This window comes from Plectropomus leopardus, chromosome 9 (genome assembly GCF_026936395.1).
Source record: "Plectropomus leopardus strain MGB_pleo_1.0 chromosome 9, ASM2693639v1, whole genome shotgun sequence".
Classification (NCBI taxonomy): domain Eukaryota; kingdom Metazoa; phylum Chordata; class Actinopteri; order Perciformes; family Serranidae; genus Plectropomus; species Plectropomus leopardus.
Window position 1 is genome coordinate 4785013 of NC_142184.1, and position 27755 is coordinate 4812767.

The 27755-nt window shown below is 38.7% G+C and overlaps 2 protein-coding genes across 3 annotated transcripts in view; one reads left to right on the plus strand and one right to left on the minus strand.

Annotated features, from left to right (window-relative positions):
* jph2 (junctophilin 2) lies at positions 1 to 26759 on the minus strand. The gene is made up of 6 exons (XM_042491345.2): positions 25927 to 26759; positions 20906 to 21722; positions 5970 to 6088; positions 3245 to 4158; positions 2676 to 2776; positions 1 to 1670 (listed from the first exon to the last, which is right to left on the minus strand). Exons 1-5 carry the CDS (start codon positions 26303 to 26305, stop codon positions 2696 to 2698), a joined length of 2310 nt encoding a protein of 769 aa, XP_042347279.2. The 5' UTR covers positions 26306 to 26759; the 3' UTR covers positions 1 to 1670; positions 2676 to 2695.
* Positions 16129 to 27755, plus strand: part of gdap1l1 (ganglioside induced differentiation associated protein 1-like 1) — a 44950-nt gene continuing 33323 nt past the window's right edge. For both annotated transcript variants that reach the window (XM_088081751.1, XM_088081752.1), the window contains exon 1: positions 16129 to 17837. The gene's annotated coding sequence lies outside the window, so the exon portion shown is untranslated. The remainder of the gene's footprint in view (positions 17838 to 27755) is intronic.

Genomic DNA, 27755 nt, shown 5'->3' on the forward strand with positions numbered 1-27755 from the left:
TGTTGTAAAAGTTTTTTTATTTTTTTGTTTTCATCTTTGTGATTTTGACCAGGTTTGGCTACAGAAATGCATTTCTTCAATTTCAGCAATGTTATTTGATTTCATTAAACGCACTAAAACAGACAAAACAAAACGGCTCCTACATTACACTGACCTACATGAAGTTTTATTGCACTTACCATCGAGCTCATCCGACTCTTCTGCTATTAATTAATGCATTTTATTAGATTAAGAACTAACTTTGGGGCAAAAATGTAATCCAAATATGTTAACTTTTTTTCCTCTTTTCCATGAAAACGCACAACCAGCGGTCTGTGTTCATTTGCAAACTCAAAAGCAAGACCTATTTTAGCTAAAGGATGGGTAGAAATGTTCTAGAGAGCGCTCTTCTCAGTGTAAGACATGGAGTTTGGAACATTTTTATGTATTTTTTTCTCCATCTCACAGTCGCGAGGTAATCTGACTCCTTTTTGGGAAATAAATAAATTTAGGTTTGCCTCCGACAAAAATCCTACAGCAGAATATTTCGAATGCTGAAAAGACGTGCACTTCAAAAAACGGTACAAAAAAATACAGACACATACGCACAAAGTGCCCTCATGCGTACAAAAGTCGAACTTGTATTTTGGCTCTAAAGCAACGACAGGCCCTGAATATAAAGCAGTGTGGAAGAGAGTGGACGGATTTCACAGGCAAACACACCAGCCTAAACACCTCCTGCTGCCAAATCTGTAGATTTAGAAACTTTACAACAACATACAGTGATTGTTTTAAATAAGATAAATCCAAGTTTCCTTTCTGCTCATTCTATTGCAAAACATAGACGTTTAAAACCGCCTGACAAACACCACAGGAACATACAAAAGCTTCCTATTGTCCTTCTCTATTTATTTGGTTAGCAGTTCCCAAACTTAAAGCAGCAGAATGTCAATAAATGCATATAAATCCCAGTGAAAGTAGAAAGTTTCACAGTGTAGTACACCCCAGTCTCAAATGCAGTTAGCCAAAAATACTCTGGATGCTTTGGAGTCTTAAGAAGAGCAACAAGATGAAAAACTGGCTTTACAGTAACGTCGGATTATTAATGAATCTGCTGCAGCTTTTTTTTTTTTTTTCAACACACATCGGACATTACAGATGATTAAAAATGATGACACTCCTAAATCTTTCACACGTCTGCTGCAGTCAAATTTGTGTCTCAATAATCAAGTTTAAGGCAAAGTGGAGAGAATAATCAGCCATTCCTTCATAAAACAAACTTGTGACTAAGTGTATTTATCTACTGAGATCGTCTGATCAGCCAGAGCGTGCCGATTAAGGATCGAGTTTAAAGCCTTTTTATTTTCTGACACACTTGTGACACACTGTGGCAAAGTTAAACTGAGACTTGTCGAGCGCTGCTTCTCCAGTGTGAGCACCGAGGACGTACTCTCCCATCCAGCCCCCGACTTTCACATACAAACACAATCCTATTCGGACGCTCTGAATCTGTTTTCATGTCCTTCAGTTTGTCAAACCTCTGGAAAGAGAGGAGCATCACAGCGGCCAAAAACCTTCAGAGGGGCTGCGGCGGTCCGCGTGAGGCGGCGTCGTCTCCTCAGCGGTCGTTGGTTGTCTCTGGTCCTGACTGAGGAGGAGGCCGGCCGTCTCTCTCCAACGCTGCTGGTGACCTGCAGCAAAAACACATTTTTAATTTTGATTTAATTCAAACATGTAAAAAAGAAAATGCAGAAAAGATTACGCAAACAAGCAGACAGACAAAAAATCAGGATTAATAAAGTCCATCTAATCTAATCTAAAATAATCTAATAAAATTTAATTTAATCTAACAAATATGGAATCAATACAAACAGACACTGGTGGAATGTAAGTACATTTACTCAAATGCTGTACTTCAGTACAATTTTGAGGCTTTACTGAAGTATTTTAATTTCATTCTGCATGTTAGAAAAAAAATCCAGAAAAGTCCAGAAAAAATATGACAAATTATGTTAAAGAAAGAAAAAAAACATATATTTTTAAAATGAATTTAAGAATTTTTGGAGGTAATTTTCTTGTTTGTTTTTTTTACTTTTCTTTTGTTGCTTATTTTCATGTAATTTTCTCGTAAATTCTGAATTATTTCTTACTTTTTTTTAACCAAGTTTTGTTAAGTTACTTCTTGCTTTTTTCCCGTGTCATTAATAGAAGTCAAACCAATTTTCCCAGGTCCCAAAGGGTTAATTAAACATATAAGCATACACCCACGTCCCCAAAAACAAACATCTACCATTTACATTATGATTTACAGAAAAAAGGAGGACGATAAACTCTGAAAAATAAATATTAAGTAACCAAGTACCAAGTATTAAGTACATCCTGAAAATCATGTTTTTTAAAGTGATTTTAAACTGATGTAAAGTTGGAAATTGTTTTAGCTTCACATTAAAACTGGTGGCACGAACACTATTAGTTTGAGATTAAATTACATCGTATCCTCACCTCTCGATCACTGAACGATGTTTGAATATTCCTGGTAGTATATTATTTTTAGCCTTAGAAATGATTTTTGCTATTTGAAATTTGAAAGATCTGTAAATTTAACAAGAATCTGTCTTTCGTTGGACTTCACTAAAATTTGTATATTTTACTTTTTTTTCCCTGCAGGTTTTGACGTTTGTCATGATGTTTATTACCTGAGGTGTTGGACGATGTCTCATGACAAAATGTGTACGAAGAGAATGGCCAGGCCGATGTTGAGCAGGATGACCATGCAGATCATGATGGTGTTTGGGCCCTTTAAAAGAAAAGAGCGTGAGGTCAGTTAATTCACTTTCACACCTTGTAGAATAAACCTGCATCTCTCTCGCTCTTTCTCTCAAAATCAGACCAAAATCTGGTCAAACGGTAAAACGAGGCAGAGCTGACAGAATATAAACCAAGATTATTTTGCCGCACATAACGTCACTCAGTGGAAACACAGTCAAGTTTTCAGTTTTGCGCAAATTTGTAATGGAAACCCGCCTCGTGTGAACCTCATGGTGGTACTGGGTGGGTATCATCATAGTCTAAAGGATCCGTCATGAACAATTATGAACGAATCATGAAGGTTTGTAGTAAATGGCAACATGTCGAATAGTTGTTGAGATATTTGGACCAAAGTGACGGACCGACTGACAGACCGACACTGTCGACCCGATAGCTGCGCTGCCAACATGCTAAAAAATAGCTAAATGTGAGTCCGTGTTTGTTTTTGCGGTCTCACCTCCAGCTCCAGAGACTCTGCAGTCACCTCATGACTCGGACTCGACACCATGGCCCTCAGTCTGACTTCTGCTTTGGGCTCCACCTTCGATGCCGGTTTGGCCACGATGGGTTTGGCTTCGATTTTCTTTGGTTCTGGTTTGGTTTCGGGACTGGGTGCAGGTTTGGGAGACGGAGCTGGGCTGGGTTGCCGTTTCAGTAATGGCTTTGTCTCTGCTTTGCTGGACGGCCGGTTGACCTCCCTGGACTCTACTTTGTTCTCAGAGACGGATGGCGCTCGTTCGTGGACGGATGGAGCTCTTTCGGTTTTGACCTCGATGGTTTTAGGCTCAGGGGTGACAGCTTTAGAGGACACTTTTGAGGTGGGGCGCGGTGCTTCTTCTTCATCCGTAGAGATGAGGCTATTCCTTACAGGGGCAGCGGGTGCAGGAGAGACTTCTGGAGCTTTCGTCTCGGAGTCAAACTTCTGCAGTGGCTTGATCTCCAGGTCAGAGCCCTGCTCGTTCTTGTTGCTCTGACGGCTGGGGTTGCGTGAGGGGCCACGACTGGCGGGGGCCGCTCCGCCCTCAGGTGCGGCCAAGGCGGGAGCAGAAACGGAAGTTGACGGGGTAGTGGGGCGACTATTGGGCCTGCTGTTGGGTTTACTGCCTCCACCTTTGATGGTTTTGTCTTCGTTCCAGCTCCCTGGACTGAGGAGTTTGGGGTCCTCCTTGGCGAAGATGCCCGGGCTGGGGGAGGGGGTGCGGCCGGGGGACGAGCCCGGCATGAGGCTGTCCAGTTCATTCATGAGTGGGCTTTCGGGTGGCGTGGGCAGGGGCTCCTCCTCGGCGAGCAGCGGCTCATGCATGACGGTGTCTGTGTTCTCACTTCCCTCTGCGGCCTCATGTAACACTCTCTTCTTCAGATACTCAGGACCTGTGGGACACCAGTTCAACCAGTACATTAGGATCATTCACTGAGTATCGACGTTTATATATTTAATGACAGAAAAAAAGTCATACATGCTTTTATATCATCACGCCTGGACTACTGCGCTCGTCAGGCATGTTTCACATCTGGAGAAACGGCGGCTCGCTGATGTCTTATGTTTTATTTTTGGGCTTTTTTAGCCTTTAATCGATAGACTGAGCGTGAAAGCGGGAGAGAGGGGGAGGGTGACGTGCAGCAAAGGGCCTGGGTTGGAATCAAACCTGCAGCAGCTGTGTTGCTGCTAACCACTGACGTATCCTTGGCTGAGATCATTTTTTTTTAAAAGTCTACTTTGCATGTAGTATATTAAAACTAATTCTTTTTTTGTTTTATTTTCATCTAAAAACAGTGGCATCATGACAAAAACCTGAAATTAAAAGGGTTAAAATTCTGAAAATTAATGAATATTTGCTATTTATGATTAGGAGTGATGCTGGTTAAAAAATAAACTCAGTGACAGTAGAAAATCATATTAATGTATAATATTTTTAGAACCTCATTTTGGGAAGGCATTTTGAGTGCAGAGCGGTATGAGCGTGTAATACTGAAGCGGGCTCTGAGGGTTAATATCGCCACACTCGTCCTTCAAACTGTGAGACTAACGTGTTGTTTTTTTCCCAGTACACACACACACACACACACACACCAGCTCACGCTGACACTGTATATCTGTGTTGTTGTCTCCTTGGTGAGAGATCGTTCACGAAGGAATGCACAGCCGGACTCAGCCAGGCTTCGTCCGTGTCTCGTTAATAGTCTGAGACGATTCGTGCAGCCACACAGAAAGCTGGATGACTTTCTGTCTGCTGAGGTAGAAAGCCAGAGAAAAATAGCAACAGGCTCCTAAATGGCTGCTGTGCTTTTGTGTGAACGTGTGAGTGTCGCCAGACTCGCAATGAAACTGATATGATCCCTTCGACCCAATAAGATGTTCCTTTTTTAGACATTCAAATGCGGCTACCCTCGTGCTGAGCCTCAGCCGAGGATCGGCTCGCGCAGGCTGGATGTATGCGCAGGGAAACATTATAAACCACATCTGTGCTTTTAATGCTGGAAGAAATACTCTGTTACAGGTGAACGTCATACATAAAATGTTTTACTATAAGCATTAAAATAAACTTAATTTTAAAAAGTGAAAGTAATCTGTGAGTGAAGCTAAACAACAGTTTGGAGCTAAAACAATGTCCAACCATAAACCAGTTTAAAATGATAAAAAAATATGAATTTTACGCGGTACAGTGATAAAGATGAGGTTTCACAGTCTCCAGGTGTTTATTTGTTTTCTTAATATTTATTTTTTCCTAGTTTATCTTCCTATTTTTTCTGTAAATAATTATGAAAGATGTTAGATATTCGATTTTGGGTATGTGGGTGTTTGCATATATGTGTATTTATTTAGAGTATAGTTTTAAATCACTAAGGAAGCTGAAATGACCTGAAAAAAGCTTAAAAAATATGTTGTTTTTTTTTAAATCTGCAAAATAATTTTAAACATATAATTATGATAATTATAAATATATAGTTCTCTGGACATTTTGTAAAAATAATCTTTTAAATCTACCAATTTCCTGCAAAGTTGCTCATTGCCTTTTTCCCCATGTTTTTGAAAGAAATTGCACCAATCTGATCAGGGTTCAAAGGTTTAAATGCTTGTGAAAGGTTTCTAAAAGCAGCACAAGAAAAATGATGTTAGGTTAGCTATAAAGGCATTACTTTCTTATGTTATTATCCATTTCTGCAGTTTTCTTCACACTGACCTGGCTGGTAGAAGGATGGGGAGAGTTCTTTGGCCACCAGTCTGGCGATGCAGGACTCTCTGTTGGAGGCCTGAGCGGCCTGTTCGGCCGCCTCTGACTTGGCCTTCGAATGAGTCGTCCTGCAGAAGGATCAGATGCAACAGGATTTATCAATCACAGGCACTTCAACAATCATTCAGGTGTTTTATTTTCATGTTAGCGGCATAAGTTACAATCAGGAAGGAGTGATTTTAAAACTACATCGAAACATTGTTCACAAACAGGATGGCTCTGTTCAAAGCCAGACTCCACTGACAAAAACAGTAATTTTACCACATTGAACACGAGAGCTGCTGGTCTTCCTCTGCCTTGAATTTTTAGTTTATTTAGTGTTTTAAAAGGTTAGTTTAAGGTTTTCGGGTTGATTTCGGATTAAGCAGAGTCACACAATTATGCACACACACTAAGAGATGGAGGTAGTGTCAGAGCAGCAGTTCCCGTGTTCAGAGATGTAAAATGATTGTTTTTGTCAGTGGAGTCTGGCTCTGAAGAAGTTTTACTCTCTTAGTTTAGCTGGTTGAAGGTTTTGAGCGTATGACAGGAAAGATGAGACTTGGATTATACTTCACAAGGTGTGTGAGGGTTTGCAAACAGATGTTTTGATGTTGTTTAGCTGTTGTTAAATGGGGACCCTGATGACTTCATATATAGACTGGATTTATAGACCCACCCAGAGAGTGATCAGAGGAGGAAATCTGCAGATTAATGATGTTATCCATCAACAATTATCAGGAAGTATTAGGAAATCTCACGTGGCACTGGGTATAGTTTGCTTCCACTCTGAAGGATATTGACCTTGTGTGAGTTTGTTTGAGTTCAAGGCTCAAGGCTCAAGGCTCAAGGTCCAAGGTTCATTTCATTGTCATTCTGCACATGTTGACACATGAAAAGAGCGAAACTTGTGAATCAGGCCAACAGCGTACAATAAAGTGACAGTGTTGTTAAATAATTAATAATAAAATAAATAAAGAAATAAAAATAGAAATAACTTAATGCCTGAGATTTATATCTGATTTACTTTTTTTAAAAAGGGCCTATGAAAAAGGGAGAGCGAGAGCTACATGTAGCAGCAGCATGTAAATAATTGGTGGTTAATAATTTAGGAATGGGCTCCAGATCTTGACTAATACAATATTGTGAAATAATGTGCATGACTAAACGTTTGGGTGTTACTTCTAACAAAAATACCATCCAAAATGCCAAAGTATCTCTGCCAGGAGGGTCTGACAATGTGTTGTAAAGTATTGCTGGTGATGATGTGGTATATTTATGTATATTTAAATGCACTTTGATCTTGACCTTCTTAATCAAAGTATGGACCTTGAATACGAACCCTTAAACATGACGCCAAATACTTTAACCAAAAATACCGCCGCAGACTGGGAGATTGTTTATAGTATTCAATGAGGGGCGGACGGCTGCAGGTCATACGGCTCATTAGTATTATTAGCTATAGAGAGAGTGTCCTTTTCTGCTGTTGGGCTGCAACAGAAATAAATTACGCTTTTATCGCCACCCCGATAAAAGTTATGGCAGTTATGGTGAGTTACTGAAGGCTCCATCATCACACATATTTCTGTGAGACAGAGAAGTCACTCGAGTGATGCATAATAATAATATGCATATGCATAAAGATACAGCTTCAGATTAGTTGTGACCAACAGTTCAAGAATGAGGATTTTTGATTACTCTTTGTGTATGTAGGCTGTCATTTTTTTAATGGTTTGTTTGTATATTCTGTTCTAAGACTTTAACACCTGAATAGAAATCAGTTTTCTTTAGACGCCATTTTCATTTCATTAGAATCTAAACTTCTGAAATCTGTGAAAACTGGTATCATTTCTTACACACACGCATGCACGCACGCGCGCGCACACACACACACACACACACACACACAAACACAAACAAGAGAAAAAAAACACAATGAGCAACTTGGCATTAAATGACCTTTAAACTGCAAAAAAAGAGTAAAAGGTGAAAAGGAAATGATCTGAAAATGAGTCGGGTGGGATTATTAGATATTATCAGAAATGAGGGAAAAATCTCCAGACACTATATGAAGAATTCTCTGGATTTTATACATTTTAAAATTATGCTACAGAAAAGAAAAAAAAGTAATTTATTTTATTTTATCTTTTTTAAGGTAATTTTCTTTCTTTTTATTCTTTTCTAATTTCCTTTTTACTATTTTATTGCTGAATTTTTGGGTCATTTCTTTGCTCGTCACCCTCCTCCGATGCCTTTAAAAGAAATCAAGCCATTTCAGACCACTGCCTGCCGTCTCGTCAGCAGATTCACTCCACCTGCTGATCATCTCTCTCCTGGTCCTCGTTAGTTCCCTGGTATATCTACTCTCTCTACTTTCACTCTCTGCCAGATAATCTTTGTGCACCGTGGCTCAGCTTTCCAGTGTTTCATATCGGCCTTGTGACTTTGATCTAGATTTTCAGTGCTGCCTATATTTTTGGGTTGAGCCTCAGTCTAACCCCTTGTTACTTTGTTAATTGCCCGGATCTTTTTGCATTTTCAAATTGTTACATGCATCCTGTTTAGTGCCAAAAATGCCACAGCCATCAAAGCATAAAACATGTGTTGTATTATTTCTGAGTGTCATTCTAGGCTTTTGCCTTGAAATTTGTCATTTTTACTATTTTGCAACTGATTATGTCATTTTAGAGGCATGTAGAGAAAATACATGCTGTTTCCACCAGGTGCACTGTCACAGTCAGTGTTGCTGTAAATCAAGTCACATCCAACGCAGTGATGATTAAAAGAAAACAAAATCTACTTTACATGTAGTTTATTGAAAATAATTATTTTTTGTGTTTTTTGTCATCTAAAAAACATAGTGACATGACAAAGAGGGTCTACCTCTATGAGACACAAAAAGACCACAAAGCGACACAAAACAACAAAAAGGACACAAAATGACCACAAAGAGACACAAATCAACAAAAAAAACATAAAATGTCCTTGAATAGACTCAAAATAACCACAAAGAGACACAAAACAACAAAAAAAAATACCTCTAATAAACACAGACCCACAAAAAGATGCATAACAGAAGTTACATGAAAACACCACAAAGTCTGTGTCTTGCTCCTTGTAGGAGGGGTGGTGGGGACCTTTGCATGTCTGTCCCGTGGGGCTCATTGTCTCACAGTCTGCCCATATGGGTGCGGGAGTGTCAATTTTGCAGGTATTATCATGCAGACAAACTAAAATTTTGACCCGACAGTGGCTCTAAATGAAAAGGAAGGGCATCACCAACATTATTACAACTGACCCAGAGGGGGACATATATTTGTGTCAATTTCTTCAACATTTTGTGCCAAAACATTATAAAAAATCCATCTAATAGAAGTAGAAATATTCAACTTTTTAGAAACAGTTGACCTGCCGGTGGCGGTTTAGGAAAAGTCAGGGCATCACCAAAGTCAGACGGTTTCATCTGTGTGAAATCACAAATATCTGCTCTAAATTTCATTTCCACCCGTCTAAAACTGTTTGGATATTTCAGTGTGGGCCAAAGTTGTGGACTGACTGGCTAAAAACCAGACATCTGCATTAAGAGTGTTGAAGGCTGCTGCTGCACATTAACTGGGAGAATTACTGATTGTGATTACTCTGTGGATACTTGACATACTGTAACTCTACACTGAGCTGAAAATAGCTCCTCGGTCCACTTTAAGACTCTGCGGGGAAGGTGCTTCCCGCTGGAACAATTAGAGACTCCTGAGGCTCCCTGTTTGAGACAGATGAGCTCCACCTGTCCACACACCGTCAGCACCTCTGTCCTCATCCAGGAACCGCGACACCCTCAAATCTCACGTTTATAATTAAAACTGAAATCTGTCAGTAAATGTAGATCTATAATAACAACAGCTGCTTTTTAGCAACAAGCTTCGTGGTACCAATCCCAACACGCACACTTTAGGAATATACTATTTAATTTGGCAGACCACGACTTATGAAGAGGGTATCATGTAGTTCTGAATGTCTACTTTACAAAATATCATACTACTGAAACATGGATCCTGAAGGATAAAGCTGGAGTTATTATATCTTTTTCTTACTGTAAATAAATCATGTGAAAAGACCATAACAAACAATAGACATCCTGCGAGAAACGATTTTCGGACAAATTTTCTTTTCTTTTTGCTCATATCCAGGATTTGTTCTTGTTTTGTTGGTGCCCTTAATTTTTTGGGATTCATTCATTTTCCTATTTTTGCTCCTCTCTCAGTTAAGAGAAAATTTTACAAAAAGACAAAAGCACTTTTACGAACTTAAAAGAAAAACATCTAATTTTCACAGGTCACAAATTGCTGTGCAGCTTAAGGAAAAATAAGTTTTACATTTGAAGAGCATTTAAAAATGCATTTAATCAAATTTAAATTATGTTTTAGAGTAATTATAATGATTGTATTGTTACATTTCAGTGCTGAAAAAATACTACTAAATGTGGCCCGTTGATTACAGTGACTGTAATTTCATTTTCTGTGCGTCGCTCTACTAACTAGTGCTGGAATTTAAGTAAATTTACTCAAATACTGTACTGAAGTGCAAATCTGAGAAACTTTCACATTATCACCTTGAATACTTTATTCTCATGGCACTTTCCACTTCTACTCCACCACACTTCAGAGGGAAATGCTGTACTTTTAACTCCACTTACATTATTAGATAACTACTTTTCATATTAATGTTTTTGCGCACAAACTATATGAAAGTACACAAGTGCAGCTAAAACAACTAGTTAATTATTTAGAAAATTAACTGGCAACTATTTTTATAAACGTGTTAGTCATTTTCATGCAAAAAAAGGTTTAATGGTTCCAGCTTTTCATATGTAATGTATGTATGAGGGGTAGCTGCTTTTCCTTTAAATTATTTTTAATTTATTAAATTTATTTGAACATTTTTGCATGGGTACTTTTACTTTTAATACATCAATAATTGCTGCAGAAGTTATTTTTCGCCTTACAACTTTTTTTGGGTGTCATGTCTAAAGTCTTGGGCATGTCTCTATGTCATTGTGAACGGCACAAAAACTGCCCTCATATAGTGTTTAGAGGGCGTCCAAAGTGCGTGACGTTTCAGGGCAGCAGAAATGGCAGAAAGCATGTAAACAGTGTCGACAACTGACGGTAAAAAATTAGATTTTGTTATTTTGTTCCTAGTAGCCATTATTTACTTTTAGTAGTTGCGCATTTTAGTATATGCATCTATGCAAACTTTTAACTAGAAAGCATAAACAACTTAATTTTTATAACACAAGTTTCCGTAAAAGTCAATGTTAAGAAACTTTTTCTATAATTAATTCACATATTAAATATCAATTTTTGACCACATGTAAAGTGTGACATGGTATTAATGTTAGCTGCTGTTCATGCAGAGTGACCTAGAATGAATATGAAAATATAATATATAAAATATATAAAAAAATGAAATAATATATAAAAATGTCAATAAACAGCTATAAACATCTTACTTAAATGCTCTCAGCATTAAAATTCAACCTATCTTCTTTGTGGCTTTCATGTTGTTCCCACTTTAAGACCTCAAAGTAAATTAACACAATGAAGTCAGAAGAATGACTTCCCAACTCGTAAACTACGACCTTCAGACATCACATGAATGCAGCATCAGTCTCACGCAACTCTCAGCACCATAAATGTGCAGAAACCTTAGACTTTAATGGTGCTCACCACAAATGTCCTTGAGAGTGGAGTAGAAGCTCACCCCTGTATTGCACTGCAAAGGAAAAACAGACTAAACCCTAAAATAACCGGTCAAGTTATCCAAATGTAGTCGATGCTGCAGACAACCAGTGCAACCAGGAACTAAAAAGCAGCTGAGTACTGAGGGCCAGCAGTGCAGCATGATACCCTCCACTGTGATCACTTACTAAAATTATGTATAAATAACATGGTAGATGGCAATGCCAATGTGGTATTGTTTTGACTGATAATTCCCACCTGAACACAGAAAAGCTGTTCAGCTGTTGATTCCTAATGTAATGTAATATAATAGAAACTAACTGCTGTACAAGCTTTAAAAAAAGCTTAATTTACTGAATACAAACATTCAAACAGGTGTTAGAACATAGTACAATATAACTGAAAACTGCCAGAAATCCAGATAAAATCAAACAAGCAAACACTTCTCTGGAGTCAAGTGATGACTTTAACCCTTTGAAACCTGGATAGATATCAGTTTTCTTGTGCTGCAGTCAGACACTTTTCACGAGTATTAAAATCTATTCACCCTGAGTCAAATCATCTTTTGAGAACATGGAAAAAGAGGGGCATGAGCAACTTTGCAAGAGATTTTCTGCAAATTGCAAGAAAATAGCAAAGGGTGACAGAAAAATGACCTGAAAATTTGTTTAAAGGAGAGAGAGAGAGAGAGAGAGAGAGAGAGGAAATTATTATTATCAAAAAAGGGAAAAATGTCCAGAAAACTATTAGTATTGTAACTTTATATTTAAAATTATGTTACAATTGAATTTCTTTTTATTTTCTTAGGTCATTTCCTTGTTTTTTATTTTTTAACTTTTTTATTTTCTGTTTTTGCTTCAGGTAATTTTCTTGAGTCTTTTACTATTTTTTTGCAGAATTATGGGTTATGTCTTGTTAAGTTGCTCATGACCTTCCTTCCATGTTTTTGAAAGAAATCAAGCCAATATGCTCAGATTTCAAAAGTTTAAACTGAGATTGCCTGAACGTGGCTCGCAACATCTAGATGGCGGAGCCAGCAGCTAGCAGCTAACGGTGCTTGCCACTAACTGTGCAAACAGCATGTACAGCATTAACAAAGGAAACAGTGCTGACAGAGGTCAACAAATCCTCATACAATGGCTCGTATGATCCCGTTTTAAATAGTGGCCCATTAAGCACTTAACGTAAAGTTACGTAGCCAATGTAAAGTTATTTTAGGTAGCTTTTGGAAAATAAACATGGTGCTGAAATACCTTAAAATGAGTTAAAGTTCACTCAAAGTTCACACTATTCTGAACACAACGGCTATCTTCCTTACTCCCGTCGGTGCAGTGCTCATGTGATTGCAGCCTTTCCAAAAATGTGGCTTAAACACAAATTACTCGCTCATGATACCATAGGATATGTACGAAACTTGGTGCATTAAATTTCATATAAAAATGTACAAACAGTGCATGAAAACACAGCTGCACCGTCTACAGGTTGATTGCAACACTCACAAAAGTAGCATGCCTTCATTCTCTCATTCACTCCACTTTATCTTATAGCAAATAGTGGTTTGCTGCTTTATTAATGTGTCAATAATTATTATTCAATATTACCATACATATTTTTCTGAAATGGGCATTTCTGCATAGTGATTACTTTCAGTTTTTGTACTTTAAGTATATTTTGTTGCTGATACTTTTGTACTTTTTTGAGTGCCTGGCAATCACTTGTAACAGATTATTTCTACACTGTCATTGCTGTACAAGTTAAATATCTGAGAACTTCTTTTAAAGGTATTCCTTATGCAACCTCTTAGCAATGCTGCAATAATGAGTTTGCAATTAGCTCTTGATTTAGTTGTATTTTCACAAAGCGATTTGATTATTGTCGGAAACATTTAGTCGTCTTTTTATAGACACCAAATCACTCTTTCACGCTCCCTCTGTCTCTCACACACACACGCGTTCGGTTGAATAGGACCCTCCACAGAGATAAAGTGACACATGCCAGAATGACAGAATATCTTGCCATCAGCAGCCTTCAGGGCAACTGCAGCGTGACAAAAAACAAATGGAAAACACCAGCAGCTATTTGAAGAAACACTTCTTCATTTTGCTCCGGCCCTAAATTAAGATTTAAGGTGCACAATTGTTCACAGCTTTGGAGGCAGTTTCTTCCTACAGCTGACGTCTCGTCACTCCTCAGAGTACAACAAGCGTCTCCTTAAGGCCGCACTAAAAGCATAAAGGGTATTTAGGTCACAGTGTCAAATGTCATGTTTGGTTGAGGAGAAGCACTGGAGTACCTACACACACACACACACACACACACACACACACACACACACACACACACAAAGCAGCAGTAATACAACTTAAAGATGTATGTGACATTCAGAGGTTGATTCAATTCAATCACACATACATATATTTGTTGCTCACTGCCTTCTTCCCATGTTTTTAAAAGAAATGAAATTTGCTCAGGTTTAAAAGGGTTAAAGGAGTTACAGCCAAATATATTATTTTCAGTAAAAAAGAAACCAACAGTCATTCTGTTGCTTTGCGTCTTTCGCATGTCTTCTTTTGGCATCGACTACTTCCGAACATTTTCAGCTTTACTGCAGCGTTTAAAACATTTTCACAAGAGTACTCAGAAGTTTTAATAAGTTACTTTGATGAAGTGATTTAAATAATTACATTACTCTTTACTTTAAAATATTGCTTCAATGCAATAATAATCTACTTTAAAAATATTATGTAAAAGTAAATCTTATAATGTAGAATGGGCCCTTGATTCAGTGGCCACTTTTTTAGGTACAGCTGTTCAGTTTAATACAAATGGTTTGTCTCAAGGTCTGTTTTTATGATGCGTCACACTGCGTGGTGTGAAATGGAAAGAAGAAAAACATTAGAAACACATCTACATGTAATGCTGTTATTGTACAACACCACCTTTAACTACGAACTCAATAACAAAATAAATGTACACATTTAGGAACATATCAACACAACCTGAACATTACACGCTTCACAAAGATGTTTTCCAGGCAGATTGTACATGTGTATCTGATAAAGTGGCCACTGAGTGTATACTGCCACGTAGTTTATATATTTCATCAATAAACTCTTAACTTTGAAATTAAATTGTTTTATATCTTGGATTTGCACTGAAAAGTAACTGAAGTTGTCAAAGAATATATTTGAGTAAAAAAATAAAATGGAATTACTCAAGTGAAGTACTTTAAAATCGTGCCTGCTTGAGTAAATGTCCTTAACTGGACTCTACAGAGATCTCATCAATAGTCCTGAGCTGAGGACTTTATTTACAAATGCAACGCACAAAATGCTCGTATCAGCAGTACAGTATGAAATCCAAGCCGCACAACTAAAGCTAGGTGTGGTACATTTACACGCTAACCCTTTATACCCAAGCACTTGCTTATGAGCTGTGTCATATTTATATCCGTGCGACCATCTGACACCACTGCTGACGCAAGATGGACGGAGATCTGTGATCTCTGAGTGTTGCCGGCGAGCAGCAGAGCTAAAGCGTACAGTGGGTGACAGAAACTAAATCAGACTGCTGTTTTCAAGCAGAGCTACGAACCATTTGGCTTAAACAGGCCAGGAGTAAAGTGAAGTGGTAGCGTGACATGCAGACAAACGCACAGAGCGGTCTGGGTGTGTGTCTGTGACGAGGCAGGAAAGTTGGGGTCTAGAGGCCGGGGAGGGGGGATAATCAGCTGTTGCATTCCCCTGTGATTGTGATACAGCAAGAGTGCGCCTGCCCATATTTAGTCAGGGCTCCTCTGTGACCACGGGGCCCCTGAGTGTGTGTGTGTGCGTCATTTACACCCCGTCCTGCCACACAGGTCCTCCTTCAGCCGGCCCACACAACAGAACAATGTCCACAGAGTGTCTGAATACCAGCGAACGCTCAGTGAGCTGGACTTGAAGAGGTCTGGCATCCCATGCGGCGCACAGGTTGTTCATGTATTTTTAACTGACGACTTCACTGCCAAAGGATCATGGAGAGAGGAAACCACTGCCAGGAACAGATGTGTCATGTCTCCACTGCTTGTATAATAAACAGATTTCAGTTCAACGTGCAGGAACGCTTCAGAGTAGCTGGTGTTTAGTTACTGCGGTAGCAAAAGTATCCACATCCTTTAAAGATACACAAGGTATCTGCACATTTCTAAAGTACAAATTTGATGACTTTTTCTTCATCTTCTTAATGTTCTTCTAATGGCATTTACAAGAATCTCCAGCGGCTAAAAGAAAACAGCCAATCAGAGCCGAGGAGCTGTCGATCATGTCAATCGCTGCTTGTGAGCTGCAGCCAAACTGTCAAATTACGCAGCGCTGATCAAGATCCTGTTATTGCACTGGCTATTTCTCACCTCAACTGTTAACAGAAACATATTTTCATGCTCTGTTTCGCTGTAAAAATGCTGTTTTTGGCTCGACTGTTTCCATCAGGTGGCTAGGTCACAAAATTTCTCAAAAAATTTTTCCAACTTTAGTGGAATAAAAAGTTCAATACTTTTGAAATGCAGTGGAGCTTAAGTTTTAACTAAAGTTTTAACTAAAGTTTAAGTTTTAACTAAATGTCTTTTATAATAATTCCTTAAATGCTGTTCTTGAGTAAATGTACCTAGTTTCCTGCAGCAGTTTGGAGTTTCTGATAAGTTTGTGTTTGGTTTATTGAGGCCACCAAGGTGTTTCTGAGAGCAGTCCTACATAAATACACAGCTTCCTCTCTCTGCTCTGCAGGCGCCTGTGGATTTGCTGTAGGTGAATTTAAAGCACAGATTCAACAAACACTGGCCCATAACTCTTATATACTGCTTATCCTTGGCGAGTACAATATTTAGATTTCTATCTGCTGCTGGGACAGGGCTCTGCAGTCCATCAGCGCGAGTCTCACTGCTGTAAACACTGAGCTCATTTCAGGTGCTGAAGACGACTGTGGACCAAAACACGACGCAGCCTTGTACGGTCACAGACAAACTGAAGGTAGCTGTGTACACATATTAACAATGTGCTACATTAAAATAACAAGTTTCCTCGCAGGTTGATGGGTTTATTTGATACAAATTAATTAAGAATGCACTGTGATTAGAAAGAGGTTTAAAGATGATTAATTTCATTTTGTCTAAGGTTATAGTGGCAACTTTTAAAAGATTAAAAACTGGCATTAGGTTTCCATTAACCCTCAAATTGCACAAATTAAAATTGTGAATACAAAAAGTCAATTTTGAAAAAAAAAAAAAAAAAAAATTATTGCAAAAAAGTTTTTATGCTCACATTTCAGGTGACAGACAAAATTACGTCGTAGAAAAAAAAGTTGAAAGTTGTTGAAAAATGTTTTTATCAACTGAGATATGTTTGGTATTTTGTGCGATGGCCATGACATCACTGTTTTTCTTTTCCGATGTATTTTTTCTCTGCATTTTCTGTGTAATTTATTTGCACTATGTATAAATATAGGCATGGTTTCAGCTTTTCAAACATTCGACCTGTCGCAGATCCAAGCAGGATCAAAATGTGTTTAATAAACTGCTGTGACATTTACTAAGTGTCCTTTTTCCTCACATACAGAAAAAATGTATTGTTTTTGGGTTGTTTTTTTAAAAAAATCTTTTTCTTTTTTTCTTATTTTTGGGACACTTTCTTGTAACTTTTTGCTCGTTTCTATGCTGCACATTGCTTTGTCCTCATGTTTTTTAAGAAATCAAACCAATTTGCTTATTTTTCAAAGGGTTAAGCCAGAATTTAAATCACATTCTGCATCTCTGTTCTTCCAGCCAGGTCCCCCTTTCCCCAGGCACTTTCATTAACTGCTCACCTGCTTCCACTTTATCTCATCTGCTCTGTAGTAACCAATTTCCAAATTTCCCATCACCTGACCTTCCCCATCTACCTCCTCACCTGTTCCCCATTTCCCTCGTTAGTCTGCAGTATAGAAGCAGCCCATTTCCACTTGTTCCCTGCCAGATTGTCAAAGTTTCTGTGCTGGTTTGTGCCTTTGCTTTGGAGCCATCATATCCTGATCCTGATCCTGTACCTGAACCTGACCCCTGATACCTGACCCTGCTGGTGCCTCTCTGCCTGTAAGCCTATATATACTTTCACTTTGAACCCCCCCCACAAAAACATTGGTCCTTTCCCTTCTTGTCTCGCGCTAACACCTGCGTGACAGTTTTATGAAAAAAATATATCTGTTTAATCAAGCAAAGACACAAATAAAAAATGCAACTAATAAAACTATTGAAGCTTCATGAGCTCAGACACCAAAAATAATCACACTCTCTTGCTCAATTTAATATCTAAGGTCAGTATTGCCATCAAAGGCAAAATCCTAGGCCACTCTAGAAGTGCTGAGCTAAAATATGAACATGAAAAGCAAAAGTCTCTCTCAAACTGATGCAAGGAATCTTGTGGAATTGTTAAAATTAATTATAAACACTGGCTCTTTTGAATCTCTGATCACAAAGGCTAATAATTATCAAGAGCATTTCTATTAAAATTGGTTTTATTTTGTAATATTTACAAAGAAAGAAACAGAATGGGAGGTACATATTGCCGTTCATTTGTACTGTTTCATTAGTCTGTTTTTATGAGCCACTCTTTTGTGCCCAGAGTTGTTCTGTTCAACTATTTTAACTGTTAAGGCTGCCACTTGGGACAGTGCTGCTCTGAAAGTTAATCCAGTCTTAGTTGATGTAATGTCGCCGTGTGCTCTGACACTTTACACAGTTTAGCAACAGAGACAGAGGGAGAAAAGTCTTTGCAAGTGATGCAATCATTGCAAAGACTAAAGTGAGACAAAAGAAAGTTTGCATCACAAGTTAGTAACATTCAAGCAACTTGTACTGGATTTATTATGAAACACAATGTTGGGTTTGAACATTTTGTTAATCAGAGCAAAATATGAAATCTGTGGTTCGAACTGTGACTCTTAACAGTCACTTTAGCCACTGTGTTCATTATTTCTTAACTACAATGTGGCATTTAACCCTTTGGGCCTGATTTAATATTACACATACTTGTGTTGCTCTGCACACAAAATGCACTTTTCAAAATCAATCAAAATCAATTACTTTCTACTTTCATTGAGTTTATTTTTTGAACCAACAGTTGGGCGGCTATGTTGGGCGGCACGGTGGCTTTGTGGTTATCACTGTTGCCTCACAGCAAGAGGGTCCCTGGTTCGAATCCCAGTTGGTACGGGTTTTGGTCCAGGCGGGGGCCCTTCTGTGCGGAGTTTGCATGTTCTCCCAGTGTCTGTGTGGGTTCTCTCCGGGGTCTCTGGCTTCCTCCCACAGTCCAAAGACATGCGGGTCAGGTTATTTGGTGACTCTAAATTGCCCTTAGGTGGGTATGGTTGTTGGTCTGTATGTGTCAGCCCTACAATGGTCTGGCAAACTGTCCAGGGTGTACCCCGCCTTCTGCCCGATGACAGCTGGGATTGGCTCCAGCCCCCCCCCCCGCGACCCTTATGAGGACAAGCGGTTACAGAAAATGACTGACTGACTAATTTGTGGGACATTTCTTGCTATAATGGCCAATACCTTTATCCCCCCCATGTTTTCAAAAGAAACCAATCAAATTTGCTCTGTTTTCAAGGGGTCATATAGCTGATGTTGTTCCAGGTTTCAAAGGGTTAAGATTCTGTTTCATTCAGTTACTATCTTTGTTTGGACGGGAAAAAATGTAACTCTAGAGACAAGTAAAAATCTTTCTCAGCGTGATGCACACATTTATTTCACCCAGATGGATATAGAGTCTTTGAGTACTCTGGAAACAACAGCTGTAAGTGTTGAATGAGCTTTTGGGTTTTCAGAGATAACAAGGTAATTATTTTTTTAGAGAGAACAGGTGCTTAACGCTGCACAGAGGCCCTAAATGGTCAGAAAAGGTTTATTTCTGAAATACTTAATGTTCCCCCTGATTCGCAGGAAGAGGCTGAGAGCTGTATAATCATGTAGTTTTCTTGTATGAGGCCAATTTAGACAGACTAGCTGTGATGATGACTACAGCCATGGGATGATTCTGTAGCTGTAATTCGACCACAAGTGCAACCGTACTCTGAGCAAAACCACAGCCACAGCTTTATCCACCCCAGCCAGACAGAGCAGCTGCGCCTCATAGCCAGTGGCTGTAAACTGTTGGCCTTTTGAAAGGAGTAATGAGCAATGAATGCATCATGTAACACCGACTGTCTTTTGTGTAGTTCTATCTGCAGAGCCCTCCTGCAGTGTATTATAACCGGACTGAATAAACAAAGTAATTCTATGAATCACGGGGATGAAAAAGTCATTGTGAGGAAACACAAAAGAGGTTATGGAAAAATTCCCCTTATGACTTGTCAGGGGCTCTTTAGCACTGTGACTAATGCATGAGTGGTACAAACTCAGACGAGAGTAAACTCTTACAAATATTTCCCTAATAACAGAGTTCAGACACATTTTTATCAATGAATATCTGAGACTTTGAGGCACATTTTAAGACCATAAATTCTCTTTTTCAATTACTATTTAACAGCTTTCATAATATATATCATTTTTAAAACAAATGGTTGATTAAATATAACTTGGGGACTGTTTATTTATTTATGAGAAGTGAGGGGCAAAAAGGGGGAGGCATGACAAATAATTATTTAAGCACTGAAAAGGGTTTTTTACTTACTTACTAGGGGCATACAACTTTAAATGGCTGTTTTTTTATTTCACTATGAATTTCTTAATTTTTTTTCAAAATCATTTTGGCATTTTTTTCTTGCATTTTTTTTGATGATTTTTCATTAACTTCTTTGGTGATTTTTAAAGAAAACATTTTGGCTTTTTTTTCTTTACAAATTTTTGGTGATTTTTTTTCTTTGAAAAAAAAAGCCTTCCAAACCTGTGCATGATTTCTTAAAAAAAAATCTCCAAAATTACAATATTTATCAAAGCCAGAAACTATAACAACAGACATTATTGTTGAATTTTCAAATTTCACACCTTGAACACATCATGTGTTGTTAAAGGTTTATAAAACAGGTTTCTATTACTTTTCCAAAACCTTTTCAGGCTTGGAAATTTCTATTTGAAAATTGGATTCAGGTTTTTCATACGAACCGTGATAAACGAGATGAAAGAGAGATAGGGAGAATCATCACTTTATCATCTTTTCTTACCTTGAAGCAGCGATCTCTGCCTTTTGCTTGGCGATGGCTGCAGCCCTCTGAGCGCCCTCCACCGCCCGCTCCACCTTCTGCTTGATCTTGGTTCCCTTCAGCTGGATCACCCTCTTCTTCATGGCCTTCACCAGCATGTTGTTCATGTACTTGCCCTCCTCCTTCCCACCCTCGGCAAAGGTGGTGCAGCCGTAGCCGTGTCTCTGGTTGTTCAGCCACTCGCCCTCGTACTTAAGCCCGCTGGACCTTTCGCTTATTCCATATCCTGAGCGCTTGTCGTTCTTCCACTCGCCCATGTAGACCTCTGTGGTGGTCGCATCAATGTCGGCCTCCACTGGGGGGAAGTCCTCGGCTCCAGCCAGGCTCTCGTCCCCGATGCTGATGGTAGAGTTGGTGTCGCTGGCGTTGGAGCTGAGAGCCGATTCAGTCCTCAGGAAGCTGATCTTGCTCTTCTGGCTGGACAGTGAGGTGCTTGAGTCGGACTTTTTCAGCTTACCCAGCAGGGAGCTCCTGCGAAACAGGCCCTTCTTCTTGGGTTTCACAGCCTCTGGGTCCACCTGGAGCGTGAGGGCGAAGCCTCCGCGGGACGGTCCCAGCTGGGTAGGGGTGGCGACGGGTGTCTCCTCACCTGAGGCGTTGGTGGTAGTGATGACGGGGATGTCTTGCTGCAAGACGGTGCCATTACTATGCTCGCTGCGAAGGGAGGTCAGGGAGGTACGGAGAGGGGAGCGGACAACTGCTGCCATGCCATAAGGGACACTTTGACGGACTCCATAGCCGTGCCGCATCCCACCTGTGAACTGACCCTGGAAAGTACCTGCAAACATCAGAAAATGGAATTATTCATTTCAACTTGCAGCACAGACCAAACGACAAAGGCAACTTTCACATGTTTGTTGGTTGTTTTTTCCTCACTTTGGTCCAGACTGAAATATCTCAGTTAGGACTTGACCCAACACAGTATCCGGGTATTTCTCATCAGAACATCTACTGCTGCCTTCATGTGCTCCTCTCAAATATCTTATTTAACATATTTATGAGTTACAAGCACATGAAAGGCCCTCCAATTGTAAGATGTAATTACGAGTGTAAAATTGGGAAATTTCGATGATACACGAGTTGTGACGTTTGCGTGATGTCTCAGGGCAGCAGAAATTGTGGAAAGCATGAAAACAGTGTCAGCAATAGACAGTAAAATATAATATATATCATTATTTTGCTCTTGCAGCTGTCATTTACGTTTATCATTTATCATTGCATCCATCAGCTGTAACAAGTGAGCAAACTTTGAACTATAAAGCATGCCAGGCGACTACACTGAGCATTGATATCAACAGTACTTTATAACACGAGTTGCCGACTTGATGTCATAAATGCATAAACATGACAGGCAATAGTCAATGTTTGGTCAATGGTAAAAAAACTTTGTTTAAAATTCACATATTAAATATCAAATCTTGATAAGTGTAATATGGTATTAATGTTAACTGCTGTTCATGTAGAGTGACCTAGATTAAATAATAAACTGGAAAAAGCTATCAACACCTTATTTAAATGCTTTTAACATTAAAATGCAGCCCATCTTCTTGGTAGCTTTCATGTTGTTCCCACTTTACGACCTCTAAGCACACGAACACAACAAATTTAGAAATATGACTTCCCAACTATGACCTCCTGACATCACATGAATGAAGCATATGTATAGATATACCTCATGGTATTTACCCTTTTCTCTCCTTATGTGATTGCTTGTTTCTCTCCCCCTAATGCGGATAAAGTCTTAGCAATGATGCAATACTGGCTTGATCTATATGTATCACAGTCATGCAGCACAGCACTAGATTTTAAATGAGTAATAAAACTAATGTATTTCATGTAACATCAGACATGTTTGGGGATTTTTATATACATATTTTAAACAATAGCCAAAACAATGTATAATAAAAAACATTCTGTTAATTCCAAACCATTTACAGGCCTGGAAAACATTTTTAGGAATTTCATAATCATAGGAACCCTGTAGCATCCTAACATGCTAAACTAAGGTGTTGCACCTGGTAAGCACTATACCTGCTTAACGTTAACATGTAACCATGGCCACTGTGAGCATTTTAGCATGCTAACATTAATCCCAACAGCCTCACAGAGCTGCTAGTGCGGCTGCAGACTCTGAAACATGGCGTGGAACCAAAATAGATCACTCCATATAAAACTACCCGTCCTATTATTTCTGTCAGAATGTCACGGGTATCTTTAGTGTGAAAGTTCATTAATGCTCTCACTGACAAGTCATCTTGAGGTCCGGTCTCATGCTATAATTGACATGAGTGTGGATTATAGTGACAGCTAGGCCTCAGCCCGTGAGGCCAGGAGGGCATGGGGCTCGTGGGCTATTATTACATCCTGACATCTGGTGCTATCACATCCCCCACAGCAACTTCCACCAGACTGGGCTTCAAAGCTGATGAGTCAGCTGTCAAGGAGGGTTTCCCACCTCTATTGTACAAGCAGAGATCACCACAATCGCTTTTATTCGTCTAACTTATTTAGTTTCCTCTACATAGTCGAATGGATGAGCTGGTGGGAGATAAACGCACCAGAAGCTCCCAAAGAGTAGTCAACCTTATGTAACATGTTTGGGAGTTTTTGTTACTTAATTTGAGATATAAATCTGAAGTTTACACATACAATTCTGGCCTGTTAACAGTTTCTTTATCAAAGTGTGTTCATTTATGTAAATATTTTGTTTAAAGAAAAGTTTTGGGGCACTTGTACTTTTATTTTTTGCTACTTGATGCTTCTGGTCCACAACATTTCAGATGGAAATATTGGACATTTTACTCCACTTTTTTTATCTGACCCACTTACTTCCAAAGTTAAATAATTGCTATAGTTACTAGTAGTTTTTTTGAGTATTTATAATAGATTTAACTACACAAGAGTGTGTATATATACAGTATATACACAAATCTATCTGTCTATCTATCTATCTATGTATGTATCTATCGAGGGAACATTTTTCTACATAATTAATGTTTTTTATTTCAATACTTTCAGTACATTTTAGGGTTGCAGGGAAATAACAGTTTCAAGGTATACCATGGTATGAAAGCTGACGGTTATCACACCATGGACATTTACTTTTCTACAATATTGACAAAAAAAAAAAGCAATCAGACTGAGAATCTCTCTTGCACCTGCGCATCTCCTTTCCCCCTAGACTGCCTTGTTGAACATAATTACATCTAAAAACTGGTCTCAAGTTTCAACTGATATAAAGTTTGTCCAACTAAAAACACTGTTTTAAATTTCTTTGAGGTCAGTATTTCGACTTTACTTCAGTTAAAGTTCTGCATACGTCTTCTGGCGTTGTTGATGTTGGTGTAGTTTAACAAAGTGGAAAGATTCCTGTAGGATTTGATTTCCAGCGAGCTTTAAACACTTTTTGACTGACAGCAGCAGGGTGATATTTTCTTCCGGTTACAGACAGGCATCATGAGCTGATTTGTCTCCACCTCGCCTGCTATGAACTTGGTGCGATGGACCGTGTGGCCACACTTAGCTTGTGGGGTTTTTGATTCAGTTATCCTAAAAAAGTTGCCCTGTCCTTTAAACTCAATTTAAGAACAATATATATATGGTATACATTATTGCGTCAATAATACGGGTAATGACTCTCAACATGCAGAAGTGTAATTTTTCTTTGAATTAAGAGTACTTTTTTCTTTGAAACTTTATTTTTTGCCTATAATAATGTTACCACTTTATTTAAATGCTTCCCCTACTTTTGCAGAGATCTTTAGCTGCATTATTAATGTGCTTTCACATTTCCACATTTAGTGGTAGAAAAAGATTTTTAGATTAAACTTTCCAGCTGCACATGAGGTGATTTAAATTTACTCGGCCTTAACCATCACTTTTGGCACTTTAAGTATATTTTGATGCTTTTGTACTTTAGTTAAATTTATTTTTGAATGCAGAGCTTGTACTTGTTTTTACAGTTTGGTGGGCCTGTTGCTACTTTTAAACAAAGGATCTAGGTACTTCCTCTAGCACTGGTGTAGTCATATTTACTGCAGAGCGTCAGTGTAGCAAAGTACATTCACTCAAATACTCAGGAACATTTTAAGATACTTGTGTACTTATTTAATTAAGATGATCTTATTTTATAAAATAAGGTAAAATGGTATTAATCCGTTGGGTTGAAATCACTAGCTAAACCAACAATCTATAACGCAATTTGATTATTATTATTGGATAAAAGCATTTGATCTTTTTTTTTAAATCAAATTTCCCAGCAACTAAAATGATTAAAAGCTGCTCCACTTTAACCTCCTTTTTTGCCACTTAAAGTATAATTTGATGCTTTTGTACATTAAGTTTAATGAAACTTTAAGTGCAGAATTTGTATTTGTGAGTAAAGTATTTTTAAAAAAAATATTTTTGTGGGCCCATTGTTACTTAAGGATCTGAGTACTTCTCCCACCACTGGTATAATCATATTTACTGCAGAGCTCCAGTGTAACAATGTACATTTACTTGAGTACTGTGCTTAAAGTACAAGTAACTTGTACTTGAGTATTTTCATATTTTCCATGTCTATAGTAAACATTTAGTCCATACCTCAGAGGGAAATAAATCTGCTATGACTTTTATCTGAAAATTAAGTAATTTTTACATAGTAGTATTGCTACTTTTACTTCAGTAAAGGTTGCGTATTTACACTACTGCTGCAATCTTAGGAATTTAATACAGAGCTCCAGTGTAACAAAGTACTTTTACTCAAGTACTGTACTTAAAGAACAACTTTGAGGAACTTTTCCTGAGTAGGCTTATCTCCGTGTAATGCTACTTATACAACAACTAAACTGCATCTCAAAGGGAAATAATGAGTTATACTTGTAACTGAGTATTTTAACACTGTTTTGATAGTTTTACGCCAGTGAAATATCAGAGTACTTCTTCCTCTACTGCCTCATTTGCACTATAAAAAATCAAAAGTCTGAATTTGTAAATCTCACCTCCATCAGCATATGTTTCTGTTCCATATCCATCCTGTAGCCCATTATTCCATGTTCCTTCATACTTCGCTCCACTGCCCACACTGATCCGGATCCCATATCTCCCCTTGAAGCCATGAGTCCATTCCCCTTTGTAAATCCAGTGTCCTTTGGTTTCTACTCCCAGGCCGTGACGCTTCCCCTGTGACCAGTACCCCTCGTAGGTGTTTCCGCTGGGCCAGGTGTAGACCCCCACCACCTCGAAGCCGTAGTTCCAGGAGCCGGAGAACTCGCCCTGGCCTTTGGGTCCGGTGCAGATACCATGGCCGTGGGCTTTGCCTCCCTCCCAGCCTCCGCAGTAAGCTCCTCCGTCATCAAATTCAAAGCGACCTCCACTCATGCCTCACCGCTGCGCAATTACGCACCGATCTGTAAAGTAAAGTTAAAAAGTTCGTTACCTGGCTAAAGATAAAACCTCCGTCAGTCTGACTTCACTTTCACCTGACATCAAAACTGATTGGAGATATCCTTGGTGCTCAACTTGAGGGGGTTTGTTCTTTTGGAGTCGGTTTGGGGATTTCTGCGCGTGTCCATGAAGCTCCGGTGCGCACTTTAAACTTTACAGAAACTTTAAGTTTGCCCTCTTGTACTCCAGTGTCGTAGTCTTCTTAGATTTCTCCAGAATAAGTTGTGCTGTGTTACAAATTTGGATGACTGTATTATAAAATCGAATTATTTCTGTATTTCTGTCTTGAAAAGCCACTGATCTTACATGGCTTTTTCCAGGTGGCCGCAGAGAAAAGCCCCTGTCTCTCCCCCTGTCCCTGCCACCCAGCTATCTCCTCACAGTCGCTGCTGTTGGAAATATTTTAGCAGACCTAACAAGGCGACCAATCCACACACACACACCCTTCCAAAAATACAACCCAATCCTTACTCTGCTGCCTGCAAGGAGCCATGCCAGAGTCTTGCCACCTCGGGGCTAAAGAACATGCCATTCAGGACTCTACAAGTTTTCTCCTGCAGTTTAATGCAGTAATTATTCTGTAATAGGCTATTAAACATGATGAAATAGATATCTTCAAGTAGATATATCTGTATTATTTCCAATTTACGTTCCTGTGTGACCTGCATGGGCTCATAGATCTTATTATACAATAACATTTCTACAATACTACAATAAGAAATTAGAGCCTGTGTGTCTGTGGTTGAGGTTATGATAACTTTATTTAACAGTAGGCCCATACCTATTATGGTGTAGCCCTATGATGTTATCATTACAGCAGCCTATTTTGCAACCCTTTAATATCAAAGCTAAATCATAAGATATTGTAGTAGTTAGAGTAATAGTTTGCTTGATTACTGCAGGAGCCAACTTCCAACACGTGTCATTTACTGGGAATATATACACCAATGATCACTTTTTTATTTTACAATGCAACCTAATTTAATATACAAACAGTGTGAATGAATGTTTTTCATTGTTGAACGTAGCAGTATGGTCCTGCACTTCACTCTCTTCACTCCCTCTGCTGGGTAATATCAGTGACTGCATTATAGATATTTAAATTCCCCCTGTAATCTGGGTTTAACTTTTTGGAATACTAAGGAGCAACAGTGGGCGAAGATTTTCTTTTTACTCAAGTAAAAATATCACTTTAATGTTTAAGTATTAAATTACAAGTAAAAGTTCTGTATTCAGAATCATATGTCAATAAAAGTCCTATTAGTAAATAGCATATTATCAGGTAAATGTGGTTAAAATAGGCCTCTCAAAAGTAAAAGTATTTGTAGTTCTACTTGAAAAATGTCTTTAAACTGTGTAAAACTTTCTGTGACATTAATGAGCA

Coding starts and splice junctions, on each gene's coding strand:
- jph2 (XM_042491345.2), bottom strand. CDS start 26,305: ATGAGTGGAGGTCGCTTTGAATTTGATGACGGAGGAGCTTACTGCGGA. Junction 21,723..25,926: donor AGAAACATATGCTGATGGAG/GTGAGATTTACA, acceptor TGATGTTTGCAG/GTACTTTCCAGGGTCAGTTC. Junction 2,777..3,244: donor CAGAGTCTCTGGAGCTGGAG/GTGAGACCGCAA, acceptor TTTCTTTTAAAG/GGCCCAAACACCATCATGAT.